General features: G+C 41.6%; 1 protein-coding gene across 8 annotated transcripts in view; it reads right to left on the reverse strand.

Moving 5' to 3' along the window:
* CPEB2 (cytoplasmic polyadenylation element binding protein 2) overlaps positions 1-16,898 on the reverse strand; it is a 64,712-nt gene extending 47,814 nt beyond the window's left edge. The window contains exons 1-4 of one of the 8 annotated variants that reach the window (XM_060104006.1): positions 15,080-16,897; positions 11,816-12,097; positions 10,955-11,044; positions 2,221-2,311 (exon numbers count right to left, since the gene is read on the reverse strand). In XM_060104006.1, coding sequence (XP_059959989.1) covers positions 2,221-2,311; positions 10,955-11,044; positions 11,816-12,097; positions 15,080-16,753 — 2,137 coding nt within the window. In that variant the 5' untranslated portion in view covers positions 16,754-16,897. Of the gene's footprint in view, positions 1-2,220; positions 2,312-3,024; positions 3,591-10,954; positions 11,045-11,806; positions 12,098-15,079 lie in introns of those variants that run through there. The other 7 variants (XM_060104016.1, XM_060104058.1, XM_060104025.1 and 4 more) reach the window with 7 other exon arrangements.
* Between the last annotated feature and the right edge of the window lie 7,579 nt (positions 16,899-24,477).

Below are 24,477 nucleotides of genomic sequence, written 5' to 3' on the forward strand. Positions count from 1 at the left end.
TTTAAAAGGTATATGACGGCAATTTGGCAGAAGTACCAGTCTTATTTCTTAACTCTATGTGGAGAAGCATTCTCAAAATGTTTTTTTTCTTTTCTTTTTTTTTTCTCTGTTCCCTGTCATAATAAGTGTGGAACATAAAATACTCCAATTGGAAACAGAGATTTGTCACCATGATTCCTAAAGGTGGTGATAAGCATGTTTTTCCCCTTCCCACATCCAAAGGTAATTTTTCTAACAGAAGAATTCTGAATTAACTTGAGTTTTTTAATTATTAAATTCCTCTTAGCCTTATGCTGCTTCCATTTTCTTTTTCAAAGTCTTCTTTCTAGGTTTTCCTCCACTTTTATTATAAAACAGGCTAGCGGGCTTCCCTGGTGGTGCAGTGGTTGAGAATCTGCCTGCCAATGCAGGGGACACGGGTTCGAGCCCCAGTCTGGGAAGATCCCACATGCCGCGGAGCAACTAGGCCCGTGAGCCACAATTACTGAGCCTGTGCGTCTGGAGCCTGTGCTCTGCAACAAGAGAGGCTGCGATAGTGAGAGGCCCGCGCACCGCGATGAGGAGTGGCCCCCACTTGCCGCAACTAGAGAAAGCCCTCGCACAGAAACGAAGAGCCAACACAGTCATAAATAAAAAAAATAAAAAAAAAGTCAAGTCTTTGAAAAAAAAACAGGCTAGCAAAAACGAAAAACTGAGATAATTAATAGTGAGATAATTAATGTTTTCTCTTAACATGTTCAAAGGGCTTTTTTAAGGAAGACTGGGAGAAACAACAATGAAAAAGTTTTAATTATTCACTGGTAACAGTTAATACTGACTTTATCTTGTATTAGAATTTCTAAGGGTTTTCTATCTACAGAAGGCAAGGAAACAAACAGAGGGGAATTCTTCATAATCACAAGCTGCTTGCCGGTTTCTATTCTTAAACAGTGGATCCAAGACAAATGCCACTGGAACTGTCGGGATAACAGTGAAAAAAAACAAGCCCTCAACTACAGATACTCAAAAAAATAGGCTGAATTTTAGTTAGAAGCAACCACTCTCAAAAAAATGAAAAACAAAATATAACTATCATTATTAGTTTGTGAGCAGAATTAACATTATCACTCATCATTGACAATCACCAGTGATCCTCTGAGCTTCTCTAATAATAAAGGAAATAGAAAGACACGAAACTCCTTCATAAGCAAAATCCAGAATCAGAACAAAAATGTTTAGATATCTGATCAATATTGCCAACTCAGCCAGAGCCACCATCTTGCTGCCAACTCTGAAGTTCTAGAGTTTTTAGGCTAACTCTTGTAAGGTAATTCTTGGCTTTACAGAATTAAAAACGGAAAGATTACAAAGTAACCCGTGGTTTTGATTCAGTGAGAGATGTTAAGCCAGAACCAACCAGTTAAGCTGCTCCTGAATTTCCGACGCCCAGAAACTGTGTGAGGTGATAAACGTTTATTGTTGTTTTAAGCTGCTAAGTTTGGGGACTGTTTATCAGGCAGCAACAGACAACTAATATCTCTCATCACAAGTTCATACAGTTTGCTAGATTTTCACCATTAATGTAAAAGGCAAGGAGGTATTTTTTATGAAGAAATATAAAATAATTACTAACAAGTAATTTCCAGACAAATGAAAACAAGTATGTTAACGGAATTTCTTCAGATACAGTTAACTGTAACTGTGATGAGACTGATAGTGTAAGATTAGTGGGGCTGATTCTTTTTCCTAATCTGCTCCAACTTTTACAAATAGCTTTTCTACCTTGAAACACTTTCGAATCCCTATGATATGACACGTAGAAGAAAAATGGCAAGGGAAGTTAACCTAGAACAATTTTAGGATGGAATTACTGCAAACTGCGAATGCAAGTATTCCAAGAAAGTTATTATTATTTTTTAATATTTCTGTATTTGAAAGAATTCTAGAATAGTGACTATAACACCTTTAGATCCATTCTTCATCCTTTGGTAAACAGACGAGCATCTTTAAACAGCGGCTTTTTCTTAAACAACAAGTCAAGAGACGTAGGTTTACATTTCTCTCTGTATAAATTGACATAAAGCTAAATAAGGAAAAAGTATGACCTTTCATAAAAACAAGGGTTCTTATTAACAAACAGAATTTTATAGATGAGATAGGTGTTACTTAGTGCTCATTTTCATGTGAAAAATGATAAGCAGACAAAATGGTGGATAATATAAGAAAATAAAAATCACTTACCCTTAAGAGGATCATGCTCTGCTCTCATAATATCAATAAGGGAATTTTCCAGAGAGTGCATATTCAAACTGTCATACATTCTACTTCGATCCTAGAAGAGAAGAAAAAAAAGAATATAATCTATGCAATTTTTTCAGAAAGTGATGATTAAATACTATCGAAATCTTCTTACATAAAATAGGACATCTGACTAATATAATATTACTAGTCAGTTTGCATCCCAAGACAATACCAATAACTAAGGATCTCATGAGCTACAATATCTCTTGTACTGGAGGACAAAATATTTCATACATTTATCTCCAAAATCACATATCAAAAGCAATCTTATTTCATTGGCAGTATTAATGCAATATAGTAAAATAATTTCTGTTGTTATCATTCTCAACTTATAAACATTTCTGAAATGTTATATGCACAGAAAGCATTTTTAGTTGTTATTTAACTTTTAAACTTTTCACATATATCTAGGAATTCAGACACTGGCACTTGAAAAATAAATATTTGAGGTGAAAGGGCTTAATTCCATAGTGCACCATACTTTAAACATCTATCAAACATCATATGTTATTTGATTTAATAGTCAGAATTTCATAATAATGAATGCATAAACATCTTAAACAGTAAAAATCAAAAACAAGAAATACCAATATTGGAACCAAGACTAACATCTAGAATACTTATATTTAAATCTTGCTCTCTGAAATCCTCACATATTGGCCTCTGCATTTCTAAATCTTCCCTCCCCTCTACCCACCCCTGCAAAAAAGGAAGGTGGGGAGAAAAGGGTGAAAGAATTCTTACTGCAGCGAGTTTCCTATATCATCAAGTCTCAGAACGAAGTCTTGTGTGTAGTTGGAAGTTTTCTTTGCTGAATATTATATCCCTCAACTTGCTTACTAGAAGGAATTTGATCTTTAATGCTCATGAATATATACTGTATTCTGCTCAATATACGCGCAATATACTTGAACAAATACATATATAGGGAACCATTACAGCAAGCCCTGGCCTGTGCTCCTCAAGTCACCAAGCAGTCTATTCCCAAAATATGTCAGTGCCAGCCCCCACTCATTTAGGTATGTGCATGTATGTGTGCTTGTGCAGTGTATGTAAATGAAGGAGATGCAGGGCAGGCCATTTTTAACTCTCAAAAAATGATTAACATAGAAAAAGGAAAGGGAAGAACCAGAAAAGTGGAAAAAACGTTTCCACAGAAATCAGAATGAGGCACTTCTTAACCTGGGTCTCTGAGCTTCAAGAAGGACCATGAAATCTGTGAGAGTATATATAATGTTCTGTACATGCATGTACACATATTTTTTTTCTGAAAAGGTTTATGGCTTTCATTAGTTTTCCAAAGGAGTCCACAATCTGGAGAAGATCCAGAACCAATCTTTTAGAAAGCTGAGGAAAAACATAAGAAGATTTCCTGAGAATATGTTGATTTATTATTCTACTTTGATGTTTAAATCAGGGTTGGGAGCTTTTTAAAGCTAGGGGGACAGAATCACTACTGTAGACTAAACAAGTTCTGTCAAAGAATTTGAAAGTGTGAAAAGTAACAGTGAATGGAAAGACTGCTAGACTTGGAGGATCTTACTGGAGTTTTATCACTAATTACCTACATTAGTACCCCTTACTTATTTTTACTTAAAGACTCCTGAGATATAACACACCCATCAGTAATAGGTGTTCACTAGAACAATGATCTTGATTGGTGACGGAGGCACAGAGAATCACTGAGCTGTAACAGTGGTTCTCAAACTTGAGTATGCTTCAGAAACATCTGGAAGGCTTGTTAAACACACAGGTTGCTGGGACTCATCAACAGTCTGATTCAGTAAGTTTGGAGTAGCCCCTGAGCACTTCTATTTCCAGTAAGTACCCAGGTGATACCGAGACTACTGGTCCAAAGACCATACTTTAAGAAGCACTGAGCTTCTTAACTTGAAGCTACTAAACCTTCTTAGGCTCTGTTCCATCTTCTAGAAAATAAAATAATCATGTCGAACTAGCCGATGCCTAAAGTCCACTTTAAGAATAATAGAAATAATAGAAAAGCAAAGGCTCAAAGTAGTATATAATAAATAAAACCGGAATAGAGAAGAGCAAAAATGAGCAAATGTGTCCACATTTGTGTTTCTACTGTACTTGTTCATAGCTAATTTGTTGGTTTTCCTGCCTCTGCCACTACACTTCTAAGCTAATTAGGGGTAGGGACCTTCTAATTATGGAATAGAGCTAGCTCTCAAATGTTTGTTGAATGAATAGTACTTTATCTTTACCATAAAAACTTTGCAAAAATGTTTAAGTTTAGCTCAGTGAGGGCAAAGACTGCACTTTTAAATGGTAATTATAAAGGACTATAAAGCCTTCTCAGAATCCTCCATGGAATAGGTACTCAAATGTTAAGTGACTAAACTGAGACAAGTATCAGATATTAACGTGACCTTGCTATCAACTTGAATCTCTAACCACACAATGAAAGATTAAGTACTACTATATTCAAAGCTCCAAAATGTACTTAAAATAGAATTTAGGGGCTTCCCTGGTGGTGCCGTGGTTAAGAATCTGCTTGCCACTGCAGGGGACACGGGTTTGAGCCCAGGTCCGGGAAGATCCCACATGCCGTGGAGCAACTGAGCCCGTGCACCACAACTACTGAGCCTGCGCTCTAGAGCCTGCGAGCCGCAACTACTGAGCCTGTGCACCACAATTACTGAAGCCCATGCGCCTAGAGCCGGTGCTCTGCAACAAGAGAAGCCACTGCAGTGAGAAGCCCGCACACCGCAATGAAGAGTAGCCCCTGCTCGCTGCAACTAGAGAAAGCCTGCATGCAGCAACAAAGACCCAATGCAGCCAAAAAAATAAAATAAAAAATATTAAAAGAAAATAGAATTTAGGGCTTCCCTGGTGGCGCAGTGGTTGAGAGTCCGCCTGCCAATGCAGGGGACATGGGTTCGTGCCCCGGTCCGGGAAGATCCCACATGCTGCGGAGCGGCTGGGCCTGTGAGTCATGGTCGCTAAGCCTGCGCGTCCAGAGCCTGTGCTCCGCAACGGGAGAGGCCACAACAGTGAGAGGTCCGCGTTCCGCAAAAAAAAAAAAAAAAAAAAAAGAATTTAAAAAGTAAACTCATGACAGAAATTGTTCATGTAATTGAGCAAAAAAATCTCAAAAGGTATGCTGTATCACATAGCTTCTAAGATGGAGTATATTCTAGATACTTTATATTCTATTTAACTTAAATTCTTGCAAAGAAAATGTGTTATGGTTCAGAGCTATCTTCTCAGGCTGATGTCTTCTGAACAGAATCAGATCATGCCCCGTCTTTAGTCAACCTATGAACTCAATTAATGGTGACTATTAATACCACCCAAATGATATTTCCCACACAACTTCTATTTATTTATTTTTTTGGCCAGCCACTACTTCCATTCCAAAGGGTATGCTCTTGCTTTAGAGCACAGAAGAATTAATGTAGAATCCTACACGACTGTCAATGCCATGGACAATATTTAAGGTATGAGGAGAAAATATTTAAGCAAGCTATTCTAAATATCAGTGACCACTATATGTCAACTCTGATAACTCTTATTCAAAAAAAAGCTGCATATATTTATACCTTTAGCTTTAATGCGTACATCCAACTGAAATAGTGAGATGCCCACTTATAAAGTCCCTTATTTTCCTTTGCATATCAAGTCTTTCATCATGAAACAAACTTCTACTTCAGCAAAGAAAACAGCAAAGCTATTTTAAAACTGTTAACTAAATTATACTTTATTAAGCCTCAGCTGCATCCCACATGATTTTTAAATCACTAAGCACAAAATAGCCTTGAGCAGGCAAAGAGCTCATGACATCTCAAAAGTCACTTTCTGGATAATGAAACCTAGAGGTTCATGGTAAAAACATACAGATAATTCCATTAAGTAAAGTGTGGGGATTAAAATATGACTTCTGAAAAAAACAAAGACAAATCTGATAAGACAAACACTCATGCATTCTTCTGCAATAGGGATATTAGAAAAAAATTGTGTTCACATAAACTGCCATTGGTTCAAAAACTAAATGGAAATCCTGAAACCATTTTAAAGTAACCATAAAAGCACCAACACTGCTTACCATTAAAAAAATTTAGAAAATCATGGCAATGTAACTTACATTTATTACTACATGGCTATTTGAAAACAGCCAAGATATTTCATAAAAGTAAGAATCTCCATCAGGAAAAGTTTACCCAAATCTACTTTAAGTATGAAAGCTATGTGGCAAAGAATCAACTAAATGGGCTTTCAGAAACTGAGATTACAGTATCCCACAACAATGAACAGGCAAAAATTAGAACACAATGGTGGAAAAACTGTAATTTCTTATATTCTAATATTTGATTATTTCCTTCAGCCCAGACATTTGCAAAGACTTATGGAAGCAACAATGAAGTCCTAGAAAGACTGAAAAACATAGAAAGAACAGAGTCATCCTAATTTTAAAAAGGATGACCTGAGAAAGATTATAAATGGTGAAAAATAACTAATGTGTTCAACAATGATATTAAAATACAACAAAAGGAATTTGAACTTAATTAAAAGGGAACTTATTTATGGGATGCTGTATTTTTGCTTTGACATATTCAAATCCCTGTTTTATTTCAAAAGAAGTGATTAAGTAGAAGCTTTTCCTTTTGACAGTGATGTATCCTTCCTAAGAAAAAGGAGGTGAATTATAGAAAAAACCTGCATCATCATATTTAAAGTTATACCAATGCTTGGTCATATATTCTTCTGCCTAGGTAGAAAGATCAACTTTTGTTGTATTTTTGTATTTAGTCATCCAATTTTTCCTTTAAAATAATAAAAAAACAAATTTGTACTCATATTGTTCTCAATTTTAACACTGATTATTCATTTCTGATTACATTCTGCTATTGCACTATATTGAATTAGCAGATGATGTGTTGCTCTGTCTCACTATACAGCGTGGCTCTCAATCTCATACTCTCTAGTTGTTCCACACAGATATTTCTTACTCATCCAGCTGGACTTTCATCTTCTCAAAGGCAAAGAACACTATTTCCCCCATATATCCTAAGGGTAATTAAAGTACTACCACATATACAATGAATATACATTTCTCGACCTTCCTTCGTTATTCTGATCCTCAACAAAGTACTATAACAGTGATTTTCAAAAAAAATTTAAAAAAATTTTTAAAGCCCCAAATGGCCAAAGCTAATCTAGTATCCACAATGGTTAAATAAAAGGGAAAGGTAAGTAGAAAATATTTGGGGTAAGAATGTATCAAGTACAATTAAAGAACTGAACATAGGATAGGAAACATAAAAAGGATCCATTACTTAAGCAGGTATAAGAGATCCCATTCTGTCTCATTTTCAGTAGGTGTGACAGTTTGACAACGAATGTCCCTATAACTCATCTAGTTTAAGAATCACAACTTAAGGAATGTTTTATTAAATGAAAAATTGGACTTGGTCTTGTGTTTTTTTTTTTTTTTGTATAAGGTGAATAAAGTCTCCAAATAATGTATTTTTCTGAGAGGTCCCCAAATTATCATTTATCATGTTATCATAATAGCATGGATATTAAAGATTAGCAGAAAATATCTTCAATTAATTCAAGATAGTTTATGTGACATGATCAGGAACTGCAAGCAGAACTTCTGTAAGACCAAAAGTCTAGAGCTAAATATATAGATAATCCCCCAGCTAGAGAGCAGGCCAACACTCATAGGCTTCACAGGCTATATTACAATTTTGAAGGCATCATGTTGCTTTGTTTACAGAAAACTGATATGCCATATGTAAACTTCTAAGTAATAACCTCAACCACTAGTATATTTACTCTTGATTTAAAATATTCAAGTATTAATAAATATGCTGTAGCCTTATTATCCACCTGAAAGATTCAATTTTAAGGTAATTTAGAATTTTTACTTTTGAGTACGACTTCTTGCAAGGGTAACTAGCTAATAGCATTTTAAAGAAAAGTAATTCTTAGCTAGCCTTAAAGAAATTAATAAGACTATCTAACATTCATTTTAAAGTCAGAAGTGTGTATAACAATTTACATTTGTTTTTAAAAAGTTTTAAATTTAAAGCTTTTCCATAAAAAAATAGGCCATTTTAAATAAGGAAATGCCAATCTGAAAAATTTTACATGCAACTGAAATAAAAGCTACAAAACTACAAAATCTTTGCCATTTACTAAATTCAATTACATGTCCAGCTCTTGGTATATTTAATTAAGGCCAGGTACAAGAATTAAGACTTTGGTTCTAGAATTTAGTACATTTTAGGCTTAAATCAATTTGAGACCAAAAGAAATAAAAAAGTTAAATGTTTTTAAATAATGCATTTGTTAACTAAAATTTATTGGTATTAAAATGTTATATATGATGAAAAAATATCAGGACTGAAAATAATCTACCCAGATATTTAAGCATCTAAGTATTTTCTATAATTTTAACTTTGTCAAATAGTGAGGAACTACCCAACTGTTTAAGATACCAAATGCAGTTTGTAGCTTTTGCTGTATTTCTAAGAACCTCAACTTCAAATACCTCAACCTTTTATGGAAAGATAGAAACACAGAACAAATTTTGTATAATTAGTACTCTTAGGGTACTCAAAGGAGACAACAACATTGCTTTTAAGACCAGGTGGGAGGTCATACAGGATACCTCCACTGATTGGGACCAATGCCTGCTGCTTCCTCCCCAATAAACCATGACCCTTGTATTCTAAAAATAAAGGAGCGGGGAGCAGGAAGCAGGGAGCAAAAGAAGTGGCCACAATAGATGAAAGAAATCATAAGAGCTGGCTAAAAAGGCCTTACATGATCTAGTTCAAGGTCTTCCTTTTATAGATAAGGAAACTATGACCCCAAGAGATGAAAGCCCATAGACTGTGTCATCCAGTGTCACAAAGATTGTGAGAGAAAGAATAAGAAGATTCAGGTTTCAGACCTCCTTTCCTTCTAGTTCAGTTCACTTTCTACTATATTTTTCTTCACCATTCTCTTGAACTTTATCATCACATCTATGGATCAAGAGTCCACAGGGAATGCCAATATCTTAGCAGTTTACCAAAAAAAAAAAAAAAAAAAATTAACCTTTAGCATCAAAATCCTTTTTCCTAAAATGAATTTACCTAAAATCCTAGGTTATAAAATAGGTAAGAGCAGAGAGGCTTTGAAGTCTAAGTGGGAGGACTCACCCTCATCCTGTGGCCCTCATCCTGTGGCAGCCCCAGGGGCACCTCTGCAGAGCCCAGTTTGAAATTTTCCCTTTCATTTTCACCTCTATCTATTCTAGCATTGTTCATTCTACCAACTGAAGCCATCTTAATAGCCTAATTTCTCAACATCTGCCCCCCACCCCCATGGATCCTCATGGCAGCTAATCTTCTTCTTTCTCCATAGATATATATCCCTCACACATATCCTCTTGCTTCTTCCTGCACAACCTTTTCAAATAATTATGTCCTTTCTTGTCTAAAAACATGTCCCTTGCCACCTTCAAAATTATTATCATAATTTTCCTCTTCTAACATACCATCTCCTAGGCATTTAAATTTGAACACCATAAAAGTGCTACCATAAAAATATCACTAACATGGCCTAACCGAGCCAGAGTTGAGAAGAGAATAGAAATATATGGATAACATTACAACATTAACAAGACAATCAATTACAAACTACATGAGACAATTACTTATTTCTAAGTGGAGACCCTGGCAGGACTACTTTGGTAAGTAGGCAGGACTTGTTTAAAACTAGTGCTAATGGCTGATTATTGAAGTTACTGCCAACCTTCCAGGTTAGAATGATATTTACAAATGTAATATTAATCTATTTATACAGTCCTTACTTGTAAAATTATTTCATGTTGATAAAGTAACTAAGGATAACAGAGCTCCATTCAGTGGACTCCCACAATGTCAAGTCTATGCTCATTCTAACTTGGGCTCTGTAGGAAAGAATCCTCTTATGTGAGGACTGAGTGTTCTATTTGTCCTGTAATAATTCTCATCAGCTGGTACCCAGTATGCATTCAAATTTCATCTGCAGAAGAGAGATAGCATTTTGTAACCACAAAGGACTTGAAGGTAATTTGATTAAGACTGACTCTCAGCTTTTCAACTCAGAGCTTTTCCATAGGAAACTGATTATTTGGAAGAAGACAGTATATAATAGCAGTAACAAAATTTAGGATAGAGAAATACTATGAAGTTTTTTATACAGGTAAAAACCTGAACTAAGGGCTTCCTTAGACATACATCTCAAGACAAATACAGCAGATTTCATGAAAAAAGTTTGCCAAAAAATTTTATAAATCATTTATGAAATGTAAGATTAGATGTTAAGTAAACATATGATTTTATACCTAATTGCAAATGATTCTGAAAAGAGATAAAATGTGTTCAGTTTGACTGATGTTTAAAGTCAGGTGCTCTTGGGTATAGGATTCCTTTCTCCAAAAACAAATTTATTATGTTTAGGACATACAAAATGATTATGAATTACTTTTAAATTTTAAAATGAAGCATTTTATATTAAATAGTTTAAGTGACCCTTTAAAAATAAATTGCTTTAATGCTCTCTGACATATGCTTAAATAAGTATAATTGGAAAATAAATAATAAATCCTACTCATAATACAAATACTAAACTCCTAGCCAAAATCCTGAAAAATATACACTGTGCAGCCTACCTGGTCTATTCTGGATGTTCCGGCTGCAGTGCACCAACTATCTTGGAGTGAATCTGAGCCCCAAGCTGGCAACTGCAAACTAGATCTCACCTTCAATAGCATAGAAGTTTTCATCAGAAATAAGCAGTTCTCTTCCCCATATACCCACCCACAAAAAAAAAAAAAAAAAAAAGAAGAATGAAAAGAAAAAAACAATCAAAGTTTTTTCTATCTTGTATCCTTGTTCCATCCTCTAACAGTTTTAAGGGGAAAATATCTCATTTTAAATAGTCATAAGGGGACTTTATTAACCTATAATATCAGCAAAATATTAAAAGCCCTGAAAAAATGTCTAATCATTATAAGTATTAGGCCACATTTAGAAAAAAAATAGTCACTGAACCAGTGAACAAATTGTAATTCTATGTAAAAAGCCCTAATGTTATTTTTTCATGATTGTAGCTGTACTAACTACATTTGAATATACATACAGCTGACCATAGTTATATTTATGCACAATTACGAAACATTTTAGTTCAGCTATATTGGAGGAGAAACTCATTTTGGTGGCCTGTTAAAGATTAATGAATTAAGGCATTCTTAAGGAGCTGCCAAGTAAAAGCTTCAATATGAATTTAAGAAATACAGCAGGGTTTTCTACACTTTATGAAGCTTATTTTCTATTATGTGTTTAGAGATTTTTTTAGTCTCAATTTTTTTGTATAGGTATTTTATCCTTTGATAATCAAATTATATGCTTAAAAATCAGAGCTTTCTCTTTTTTAATCCGTTAATTTTACCACACTATTACTACTGCCACCCCCAATTTCCTATTTTGAAAGATTAACATTAGAAATAAGGCCATTTACATACCATTCTTACCTGTAAGGGTAAGAGCGTATTACTATTGTTGTCTGTTCTGAACACATTATCTTCAATCCAAGATTTTGGAGTCAGTGATGGAGTAGAGCGAGTAAATTTCGGCGGTGCTATGACATTACCAGAAAACGGTTTCTTCAATGGAGATATCTGATTCATAGTTCCTGGAATTCCCATGTTTCCAGTTCTACGATGATCTCTGCCATGCATTGCTCCCCACGACATACTTCCAGTACCCCAGCCACTGCTTTGATGGTTGCTCCAAGGAGATTGTTTCAGAAGAGGCTGAGGAAAATACATCTATTTAAATTATAGGCATTCAAAGAGTTTATAATTCAAATTCAAATTTAGGCCTGAGTTAAGAATTTATATGATCTTAAAAAAAAAGAAATATACAAAGGTAACAGAATATATCATAACTAGTTTATAAAAAGTAATAGGCTTGACATCTTGCTTATGAAAACATATTCATTTAATGCTAGCTGAGTTTTCATACTCTTGTCTACTATAAATTATAATGAATCAAGCAGATATTTCATGACACTCATTAAAACAGAACCATGCAGTTACTTTTTTTCCCCTTTAGAGAGAACTGTATAAATGACAGATATGAAGAAAAAAATAAATACTTTAAAATTGAAATTAACTTTGAAGATCCTTAAAGATATAACCTACACTATGATCTTAAAGCAACCATGTTCTGCTAAGCACAGAACTAAAAATATGATCGTTATCAATTAAAATATACCAATCATATGAGTGAAATATCTAGACTTTAGGTTTCTAAAACAAACTGTACCACTGCAAAAGTGGATAATATAACATTTGGTGTTATTCTACTGCACAGATTAAAAATGCCTTTTGAGATAGGGAAAATACAGCAAATATGTCTTTTTTTTGCACTGCTTATTCAATTTTTAAGATATTTTATTCCGGTTTCAATGTAGTTTCTTTTAAATTTTCATAGTTTTTATTTCACTTAATTATCTGTGAACTGTTAAATAATTATCTGATATTACCCATAGGTGGATACACTAAGATAAACAACTATATACTTTGATCATTCTAGTAAAGATCTTAGTAATACAAGTTTCCATTAACTTTATTCATTTTCAAAAGTAAAGTAATATTCCAAACTCGAACCAATAGCAAGAAAAGTTAAGTCATCAAAGAATGAAAAATTCACCAAGAGGCTACAACTGTAAATTCTGAAAAGTATTAATTGCTAGCAATTTTATAGTCAATAAGCTTATAATTTAATAATTTTGTGCCAACATTTAGCCAAAGGGAGTATGGGTCATGCACTTAACTATAAGTCAATAAGTTACTTTAAATCAAGCACTCTTAATATTAAACCTGCTTCTTTTTTTTTCTGTAAACCTGGTCTATACTGCCTATTACTTATTAAAAATGTTTTTTAATGCCAATATAATCATGAATATATACTACCCTTTCCCCCTCTATGTAGTTCAAAAGGATAGCTAAGGGACCACGGACATATTCCATTCTTCAGGACCTTACTTTCGTCACTGATGCAGTGTTCAAAGTTCTCTTCCAGTGACCTAAAATTCCATATAACAGCTGTGACCTCTTACACTCCATTGCAAGACCTATCTTTTGACAAAAAGCAGATTATAGTTAAATATGGATCTTGGTACATGGTCTTCTAATGATATACCAAGTCCTTAAGAATACAAAAATACCTACAGATAATTTTCTGTGGCAAGTTTCCAGTTAAAAAACGAAGACCCTGACACCCAAAAGACAGTTGCTCAATATTATGTAAATCATGGAAAAGAGGAATACTATTTCAAACTTAACTATTTTGAACCCTTATAGGCCACATTCTCCTTCCTCAGGAAGAAACCAGTGATTCAACAAAAACTGTTGTTATTCTGGTTAATTTAAATAAACTGTCAACTGTTACTTTGGTTAAATTAGATAGTAGTCACCTTTTTGAAAGGGTAACCCTTAAAAACTTTAACTGGACAATGGAAAAAGTTATATGAGTACGTAAGTAGTGGTTAAGGTCCAATCTTGCTTCCCTCTCAACCTTTAATCACGAAATTGGCCTTAGACAGAATGATCACTATAATAAATCCTGACTAGATCAAAAAAGAACAACAAAATACTCCTTCAATGTCAATTAACCAAACCAGCGGCCACTCAAACGTTGTTTTGAGAGGATAACAAAACAGACCTTGAATCAGAAAGGACCCGGATGAATTAAAAAACCTGCCTGCTGTGATTTCATAATTATACTACTCACTTAAAATACACACACCCTATCACTCAAGAGAAGGTTAAGGTCACCAAAAAAAAAAAAAAAAAAAAAAAAAAAAAAGTTAAAGTCTTTTCAAGGTAACACACAAATAGCAGACTCGTTTAGTTTTAAAGCCTACAAAATAGTATCCAAACATTAAAAAGCACAGAAAGTAAAACCGTCTTGGAGCATCTCAGTCTTAACCATCTGGCAGCTCGGGGGACCGACCCACGTCGGGAGGCAGGTGGGCAGGAGGAGCGCGGCCGGGGCGCTCCTCGCCGACCCTGGTCCCGGTAGGTTGTGCCGGCGGCCACTGCCTCGCCCGCGACAGCTCTCGCCGGCCAATTAAGAATGAAACAAACTCAAAAGAAAAAAAGCTTTTCCGCCCGATCCCTCATTGGACGACGCCGAAGGGTCACGGGCTGCCTACAGGCACCGTCTCCGGTAATCATTCTCCTCCTTCCCGGGTTCGCTTCCCACGGCCGCTGCCCCCGTCCCCGAGGCCGCCGCCCGAGCCCGCTGGTCCCGCGTCCCCGACCCCAGGTCTTCCGACCCCCGAACCCCGGCCGTCTCGCCGGGCTCGAGGAAGCCGGACGGCCGCTCACCAGGCCAGGGGGCGCCGGCCGGGGCCCGGGGTCGCCCCGTACGAGGGACGAGAGGGACGTCGCACCCGACCGCCCCCCGCCCCAGCCCCGGCGCCATTCCGCCCCTGCCCTAGACCCACCGCCACGCCGGGGCTTTCGAGGGGGCGCCCGGCCGGGGCCACTTGCAGCCGGACCCGACTCTGGAGCCCCACAGCCCACGGTGGCCACAGCCCTCCCGCCCCGCCGGGGTCTGGTGTCCCGAGTCCCGTCGCCCTTTTCCGCCCTCCGGGTCCTACTCAGTCGGGCGAGGGGCCCTCGCCGCTGCCCCTCGGGGCCGCGCCGGGCCGAGCCCGGTCTCCGGCCGCCCCCGCCCGCGGTCTCCCAGGCCCCGCGGCGCAGCCGGGCCGTCGCCCGCCGTACCTGGTGGTGGTTGTAGGAGTTCCTCTGCTGCAGGAAGGCGGCAGCGGCCGCCTGGTGCTGCTGCTGGAGCTGCGGGCTGACGGGTGACCTCCGGCTCTGAGGCTGCTGCGGCGCCGCGGGCGGCGGGGGCTGCTGCTGCTGAGGTAAATTCATGGCGGGCGGCGGTGGCGGGGGCACGGCGGCCGCCGAGAAGGGGCCCCCGAAGCCGCCGCCGCCCCCGCCGCCGCCGCCCGCCGGCACGCTGAGCCCAGCACAGCCGTGCGGGGACACGGGCGAGAAGCTCGGGAAGAAGGCCGGGTTCATGGACGACGGCAGCCCGGGGTAGAAGCCGTTCTCAGAATCGGGGCTGGGCGGCGGCATGGCGCTGAGCGAGCCGCCGCCGCCGCCGCCACCCGGGGTGGCGGCCGACGATCCCGGCTGCGGCTGCGGCGGCTGCTGGGGCGGAGGCGGCGGCTGCTGCTGGGGCGGCGGCGGCTGGGGCTGTGGCGGCGGCGACGCGGTCTGCACCGACCAGGGGGTGCCGAAGCCGGGCAGCGGCGGCGGCGGCGACGCGGAGCCGCCTCCCCCTCCGCCGCCGGGGGGCCCCCCGCCCCCGCTGCCGCCGCCGCCGCCGCCGCCCGGGTGCGGAAGGTCCGGGCTCTGCAGGCTGCTGAAGGCGCCCGCGCCGAGAGCCCCGCCAGGCAGGAGGTTACTGGGACTGTTGAGCAGAGGATGGTTGGGGGACTCCATGGAGCCCGGCGCGGGGTTCACCGGCGGCGTCGAGGGGGCCAAGCCCGCATTGGGGGGCTCGGCGGCGCTGCCCTCGCCCACGGCCGGGGTCTTGCGAGGGCTGCCCGCGCCTCCGTGGCGGCGCCGCGGGGCTGCAGGCGGCGAAGGCTGGAGCTGCGGGAGCGGGGGCAGGTCGGCCGGGCGCTGCTGCGGGGCGAAGTCCTGCGGCGGGAGGTGCTGCGGGTGCGGGAGGCTGAATTGCTGCTGTTGTTGCTGCTGTTGCGGCTGGCGCTGGGCGAGCTGCGCCGGCTGGAGGAGCTGGCCGGGCGGCGGCGGCGAGCCGAACCGGCCGGGGCAGTGGAGCGGCGGCGGCGGCTTCGAGTCCGGAGGGTGGGGAAGGCGGGGAGGGCTGAACTCTTTCCTCTTCTGGCTGCTCAGCTGCTGCTGCTGCCGCTTACTGAAGTCCTGCGGGGAGGAGGTGCGGCAGCAGCAGCAGGAGGAGGCGGAGGAGGAGGGGTGGTGCAGACTCGGTTTGAAGTCCTGGGAGGGGAGGAGGTGGGTCACACCCGCGTTCGTGCCGCCGCCGGGGTGGTGGTTGGGGAGTTTCTCCGTGGCCTCCGCCCCCGAGAGTGGCCGCGCCGGCTGCTGTGTCAGCCTCAGCAGCAGTTCATCCTGCATGGTCTGCTGATGCGCCGGGAACGGGGAGGAAGAGGAAGCGGTGGCGGCCGAGCTGTCCGCGCCGCCGCAGCCGAAGGGGATAGGGAAGGGGGAGGCGGCCTCCGAGAAGCCGGTGACAGGCAACGGCGGCGGCGAGCGCGGGCCGAAAGGCGTGGCGGAGGGCGGCGGGGCGGCGGCCGCCGCGGCTCCAGCGGCGTAGGGACGGTACGCCTCGCCGCTGAACAGGGACTCGGGACTGCTGCTTCGGAGCCGGGCGGTTTGCAGCACCCCAAACCCGAAGTCCCTCATTTATCAGGCCGGCGGCAGCGGGAGGAGACGCACCCCGTCCGTTGCCCCGCCTAAGAAGCCGCCGGATCTGGGGCGGTGCGGCCTTGGTGGAAGGAGGGGGAGTCAGTGAGAGAGGGACACCGTGACTGAGCCAGGGGCACCTACTTCGGCCCCGCCACCCCTCGCGGCAATGACCGCCACCTCCCGAGACCAACTCGGGCACAGCCGCCGCTACCGCCGCCGCCCTGGCCGCTTAAGAACCCCGGAACGTGCGTCAGCGCCACCTCACAATCGCACCGCCCCCCGCGGTGCGTCCCGGCACGCGCGGGCTCGAGGCCGCGGCGCCCCCGCTGCCCCGCCCCCCGTCCCGCCCCTTATTAATATGCTGGCTCGGCCGGGGGCGCGCGAGCGCTCTCGGGAGGGCGGGAGAGCGCGGGCGCGAGCGGCGCGTCTCCTCGGGCTTCCCCTGCGCCCAGGGAAAGGAGAGGCCGGTCGGTTGAGGCGGCGGGCGGCCGAAGAGGCCTGTGCGCCCGGCGCGCGCGCACGAGGGCGAGCACACGCGGGGGGCGCGGACGGTTACTGAGCAACCGCCCCTCCCGGCGCTGGGTCCTCGTAGAACCTGCAGCAGGTCGCACGCGCTACTTTTCCCGCGTCCAGTCGCCCTCGGGACCCTGCCTCCTTGTCACCTCCGCTTCGTCCTCGGTCACAGGAGCTTTGGTCGCAGGGACAGGGGCTGCCCTAGGCGGCGCTGGCCCGCGGGGGAAACTGAGGCCGGTTAGTGGCTTTCAGTGTCGGCGGCCGCTCGTGTCCCGCAGCGCGAGGGAGCGGGGACCCGGCCCCTGCCGCCCTCCGGGCTCGGCGCGGGAGGCCTCTGGCCGACTCGCCTATGCGGGGCTCCGCCAGCCTTGCCGACTGCGGAGCGCGTCGCCCACACCTCTTGGCCCCACCATGGCCCCGACTCGCAGCCCTCTTCGTCGCCCTAGAAAGCGCGTCCTTTTCGCTCCGGTTTCTGTTTTTAGCCTCTCGTGCCGAGTACTGTTATCCACCCTCCCGCAGCCGCGTGAAAGTGTTTTCTGTAGGGTAAACACGAAGGCCCGGCCATATACCATACATTTTCACTTAAATAATGAGGAACAAAGTCCCTGGAACCCACCGCGGCTCCGTGCGGTTATTTACACACAGACATGCATATAATGGGTTCCGAGGCGAGCTCCCTTGGTAACCCTGGGCCTGCTCCAAATCCTCCTGTTTCAGAAAGCGTTTCGAGTGCTGCCGTTGGGACTGCAGTGTGTGGGACTCCTCCCCACCACATTCATTCTGGCATCCCCACCCCTTTCCCCTAGGGAGACTCTAATTTAAACATTTCCGAAGCTTTATGAATTTTCAAGGGAGAAAGATTTCTCACATCAGGGGGGAAAGGGAGGTTCTGACTCAGCAACAGACTTGTTGAGGCTTGCAAAATGGAAGGGGAGAGAGAGCTTTCCATGGTAGAGCTCTTGTTGGAAGCAACAGAAGAGGAACTAAACCTGTGTTTTTCCTAAAGAAACATTTTACATAGAGAAAAAAAAAAATATATATATATATATGAGGGTCTAGGAAAAGGAATAGCAGAGGGATCCATACTAGTAAGATATAGATATGTTCCTGTTTTGCAATTTTAACTTTTTCTTGGCGTTTAGAGAAGTGAAACTATTGAAAGAAACCTGGAATACAGGCTAATAATCACAAAAGCAATTGAAAATGGGTTCAGATTCTATTTGATTTGGATTTACAACTGAACTAAGATTAAATAGTGTTATAAATTAGCACACTCTTACTGATAAGTAGGCAGAGTGTACACTTTTATGAGTCCTCATTCTCCATTAGTTAAATTTCGTCCCCTTTTACTTTGCTTTTGCTACTTCAGTGTTTCAAATTTATATAAATCAGAATAAATACAGAAGAAAGAGAAAAACATTGCAAGGGGAAAATACATTCCATGTATAATGTTTATGTTTAATATCCTGTCTAATAAACTAAGTGTGACATTGCCTTTAAATAAGGAAAAGGTACTTTTTAAAAACAAGTCATAAATGGTTTAGAAATCAGTGGGTACATAGAAAATTGGTTTGAGTTAATAATCTCAAAACCATTTTTAACAATCAAGCAAAATATAAAACTGGAGAATTCCTTTTTTATTCTAAATTACAATGTCTAGAAGATAACCTGAGCTCTTTAGAATTAAAAATATAAATGACCATTTTCACAGCACCTATTGACATATTACTATTATTCATTAACCTATTTTGCACGGAAAATATTCAGCAACTGAGGCATGTAACGTATTGAAATGAAGAATTTTATTTCTAAGTAAAGTTGTATTTGATTGGACTCATCTGCAGATCCAATGACAAATCTTGAAAATGTAGGCACGAAAGTTAGCTCATTCATCCATTAAAATTGCAGTTAGTTCAATGTAAGAAGAGAGAGCATACGTTTAAAAGCTAAATGGTGCCATTCTGGGCTGAAGTTTGAATAAAAACAAGATTTCTTAGTGTGTTGAGACTGGTTTTGTTTTAGAGCATTTAGAGCTCTCCAAAAAGGAAAAAGCCATCAAGTTTGGTATTATGTAATAAGGTCAAACTTCATATTAAGTACACTAAATTCTGAAGTTCCACTGCCAGATCCTCTACTCACTGCTTTAACATCTGAGAAAGTGTCGTGAGGGTCCTGCTTTTTATAGCAAAGAAAGTTATATTCTGAAATCTAGAACTTTTAAGCTGGTGAGTGTCCCATCATTGAAAATATTCCAACATAAAGGTTTCCTATAGTGCAGGTAGGGGTGGGTGGGAGGAGAGGGATTATGGACCTCTAGCAGGTCTAAAGCCAAGTTCTTATGAATCTATATTCTAATCATATTTACATGAAAATATGTTAATTGTATGACCAGTAACTCATTCCCTGAGTTTAATTTGACTGTCCCTTGTTCATTTCCTCCCACTGCCCTGAGCCAGTGTGTTTAAAAATATTTTGCTGCAACCCAGGACACACACATACACCTAAAATAAAGCTTTTATTAAGCAATTCTTACTCTTGATACATGCAACAAGCTCTTTTAAAATTTTACTTTTTAAAAGAATTGTTTTTTAAAATAATTGATCACTGAATTGATCTCAAATCACTAAGTTGATTTTAAGACTCACATTTAGGTCATGAGCTGAAATTGAAGAACACTGTCATAGAAGACTATTTCACACTTTATCTTAAAGCCTCCTCACACTTTCTTCTGTCCTCACTCTCAGCTGCTGAGCTGGCTTTCTATTTCACTGAGAAAATAGAAGCAGTTACAAATCTTCCCCAGGTCCTCACGGCTCCCTTTTCTAGTCACTGCCTCTGTCCCTTTACACCTCACCTTCCTTCCTGGTACATGGAAGGCCTGTCCATACCTCACCTTCCCGTCTAAGGCCAGCCCCTCCGCCGGTACACCAGCTCCTCCTCCCACTTGCTCAGGACACAGCTTCATAGACATCCCAAATTTAACAGACACAAAATTGAACTCCCCACCTTGTTAATTCCCATCTGGGTAAGCACCACTCCATTGCTGTAGTTGCTTAGGCCGAAAACCTTGGAGTTGTTCTTGACTTCTATTTTTGTTACAGGATATCCAAGCCATCATTACATTCTGCTTGTCCTACCTTTAAGTTATACCCAGAATCCAACTACCTCTCACCACTCCCACCTCAAGCAACCTGGCCCAGGTACTATTTTTTCTGCCCTGGATTGTTGCTCTCAACTCCTAACTAGTTTCCCAGCTTCTGATCTTGTCTACAATCTGTTCTCCATGAAGCAGCTGGAATGCTCCTTTCAGACAGATCACATCATCTCCTCTGATGAAATACTTATACTTATCAGAATAAAAGTCAAAACATTTTCAATAACCAAAAGGTTCTTCATGTTTGCCTCCTGCCCCTACTAATCCCTCTGACAACTTCTACCCCACAATAGAATGCTTATTTCTTTAATGTACAAGGCCAAGTCAGCCCCAGGGACTTTGCTCTTGCAATTCCCTTGTCTGGAATGCTTGTCCTCCTCAATACCAACAGGGCTCACTCTATCCGTTTTCTCATCTCTCTCTCTTTCTCACTTCTTTTAGGTCTCTGCTCAAGCTCATTCTTCTCTGTGATATCTTCCCTGCCCACCATTGTAAAACAGCAGCACCCTCCCTCCATTCCAGCCTCCTTCTCCCCCCGTAGGTGGTTTGATTTTTCTCCATCTGCCCCACTATGTACTTAAATTGTTTATCTGTCCTCCCTATTAGTTCGCAAGCCACATAAGGGAAGATACATTGTTTTGTTCACAATTGCATCCTCAGCACCTAGAACAATCCTGGCACACAGTAGGCACCCAAGAGTTGTCAAATTCATGCACTGAATGAAGGCATCATGGAATTAACAAATAGCAGTTTTAAGAACTAATAGCTATAAATATACTCTAGTAATATGAGAGTCCATTTATCAGTTGCTTGTTTGTTGGCAAGAGCTATCCAAACACCACCCAGATGCTCTTAGGAATTATAAGCAAGGCAAGATAGTCACAGGCATTGACAGGATATGTGAGTGAGGACAGACAATGCAGCTCAGGATTTTAACACAAGGGAATAGATAAACCTGGACTCCAAGAGGCAAGACTTCTGTCTTAGGAACATGGAGAAGGACGTAGCCTCCAGCACAGGGGTTCATTACAGGAACTTGAGCAAAGACAGGGAATCAAGACTCCAGCTCATAGAAACAGTGAACCAGTTTAGGCAGCATGGCAATGAGGCCAATTTGATGCTGAGCCTCCATGATGCTGGTTTCTTATTGCTGCCCAGCCTGTGAATGTGTCTGACCCCACAGGATGGGAAAGGATTAGTCATTAGGTGGGAGCTCATTAGTCTTGGCTTTGGGTTGGAGGAAAAAATAGAACTTAAGGTCTAGGTTGACCCTGTCCAACTTCAGGGTGCTTTATTGACACAGTATCCCAGTATAACACCATCTTCAGTTACTTCTGGTTCTTCCTCCACTTTTCTAAACCTTCCTTCATTCTCTCCTCTACCCTCCTCTCTCTTTACATATCTCTTTTATGTTGGAGTTCCTTAGCTTATATTCTTGGTCTTCTTCTCTACTTCTACATACTCTTTCTAAGTGACTTTATCCACTATCATGTGTTCAAATATCATCTGTCTCAGACCCATGAAGTCAATGTGTCCATACCTGAACTTACTGTCTTCTCCCAAACCCGCTCCTCCTCTTTGCTCCCTATCTGGCCGATGGCATCATCACACAACCAGTTTCTCAAGCTGGAAATTTGTTAACCTCTTCTTCCCTCTCTCACCCTCCAAAAACAATTGCTTACTATATTCTGTCAATTATGCTGCAGAAATGTTTCTCAAAGGTAGACCCCTTAGCCCTTTCCCCTACTCAAGTCTTAGCTTTGAATTTTTTCTCTGTCCTGCTCTAGCGCACAGCCTCTTAGCTGGCTTCCCTACCAGCTCCTCTTCTGAATCTATTCCCTTTAATAGCCCCCCAAAAAACAACTATGATCCTGTTACACTGTCCTGTCAATAATCACTCTCTAGCTTCCACAGTATCAAGTCCAAACTTGCTAGTAGACAGGACCCTTCAGAACTTATTTGCAACTTGCCACTTTGCCTTTTTCACCTGTCACTCTCCATATTACCAGATTCTCTGAATCAGCCATGTCATTTCATAATTCTGGGCCTTTGCACATGATGTTTCTAGTTCCTGGAATGCCTCTTTCCATCAGCTAATGATTCCTTTCCTTTCAAGACACAATCCAAATGCGATAGCCTTTCCTGACTCCCCCTGGACAGTGAGTTGAGGGCTGTTCTACACTCTTAACATTGACGTAATAATTTTTTTTACTGTTATAACATGTGTCATATGGACATAACAAGGAAACAATTATGTTTCCTTGGCTATCTGCCATTTTAGACTGTGAGTTGCTATAGGTCATGGTTTTCTTTATGTATCTCTGCATCTTTCTTGCCTGCCACAGTACCTGGAACATGGTTCCCAATAAATTTTTATTGATTATTAATTGCCCAATTAATACTGTAGGAAGGATGAAAGGAACGAGGGAAAGAAGAAAGGAAGGCAAAGAAGAGGGAGGGAGGGAGGGAAGGAGGAAAGTGTTTCCAAAGCACACTTAAAAGGAAATGTACCATTTTCTAGAAAACTGTAGCATCATTGAGTTATGGTTGCTGGAGGAACAAAAAATAAAACAAACAGACCATAACAAATAACAAAAAAATCTCACTCCCCTTCCCAGAATTTTCTTTGATAATACTAAACTGAAAGCTCCATTCTTGTTATTACAATCTTCATTCTGCTTACTCTGCCATTCCATTTTGACAAAGGAAAATATCTAGAATCTTCCCCTGATGATAAAGTGTAGCCCCCAAACACAGTAAAAGGTTTTCCAGATGGTGTTACCCTTTTTGAAGCCTGGGAGATTTGTCATTCAACTCCAGTGTTCCCATATAGGAAAGAAGCCTTCAATCTCTCCAGTAATTCCTGCCATGATGCTATTGGGCACTTATGTAGACTGACTTAATTGTTCCATTCTCACCTTTTATCTTTAGGCCTAGTCAACTTGATTAGATTACAAATCTTTGGAGACAGTGTCCATATGTATTTATTTTCCTAGTTCTTCTTGACTCTTTTATGTATCCATTAACTATCGAGTGCTTACTATGTGCCAGACACTGCCAGGCACTGGGGATACAACTATGAACAAAACAGAAGACACATATATTATTCTGTGCATAGTCAGAGATACTGTAAATAAATGTTTGCTGTTCATACTAGTTATGATAATTCCCAGCCCTAATTATCTTGACAGATTCATGAACAGTGAGATTCGAGGCTGAAACTGGCCTACTAAATTGGAGTCCTACGTGCTGCAACATCTCCTTGCTAGTCTGGTCATGGATGGAGACCTGGGATGCATGTGGGATATAGAGGTAAGGCAAATTCATCAAGAAGGCAGAAGAAACCACACACTGAAACACATTGTAATGCTGGCTTGCAATGAGATTTTCATTTGTCTTCTCCCATACTAGTCACAATACATTTTGTGAGTAGATAAAGCAAAAGTAAATAATATTTCTATTTTACAGTTGGAAAACCAAAACCCAGGAACAAAATAATTTGCCACAGGTAGTTTCCATAGCCTGGGCTTAATGCCTCCATCTCCCCATTTCTCAGTCTCCTGCTTCATTACTTGGACATAAGACTATCACCCGAAATATGCAACATATTTGAGCAAAACAGAGCTACGGTGACAAGCGCTAAAAACATTGGTGGCTAGTCTACCAAAAGATAAAGGATGGAAAGGATAACCCTTGAAGCATTCTCAGTAACACCTAACTAAATGAATAACAATTGGCAGTAGTGACTCAGTGAAAGCATCTTATTTTCAAAATTCATATCCCATGAATATTCAGAAATAGTCCTCAAATGTGCTAACTCATTTTTCTCCTATTAGAAGAATGAGGTCTGACAGTATATATATATATATATATATTTTTTTTTTTTTTTTTTTTTTTTTTGCGGTATGCGGGCCTCTCACTGTTGTGGCCTCCCCCGTTGCGGAGCACAGGCTCCGGACGCGCAGGCTCCGGACGCGCAGGCTCCGGACGCGCAGGCTCAGTGGCCATGGCTCACGGGCCCAGCCGCTCCGCGGCATATGGGATCCTCCCAGAC

The sequence above is a fragment of the Mesoplodon densirostris genome, chromosome 1 (assembly GCF_025265405.1).
Source record: "Mesoplodon densirostris isolate mMesDen1 chromosome 1, mMesDen1 primary haplotype, whole genome shotgun sequence".
NCBI lineage: Eukaryota > Metazoa > Chordata > Mammalia > Artiodactyla > Ziphiidae > Mesoplodon > Mesoplodon densirostris.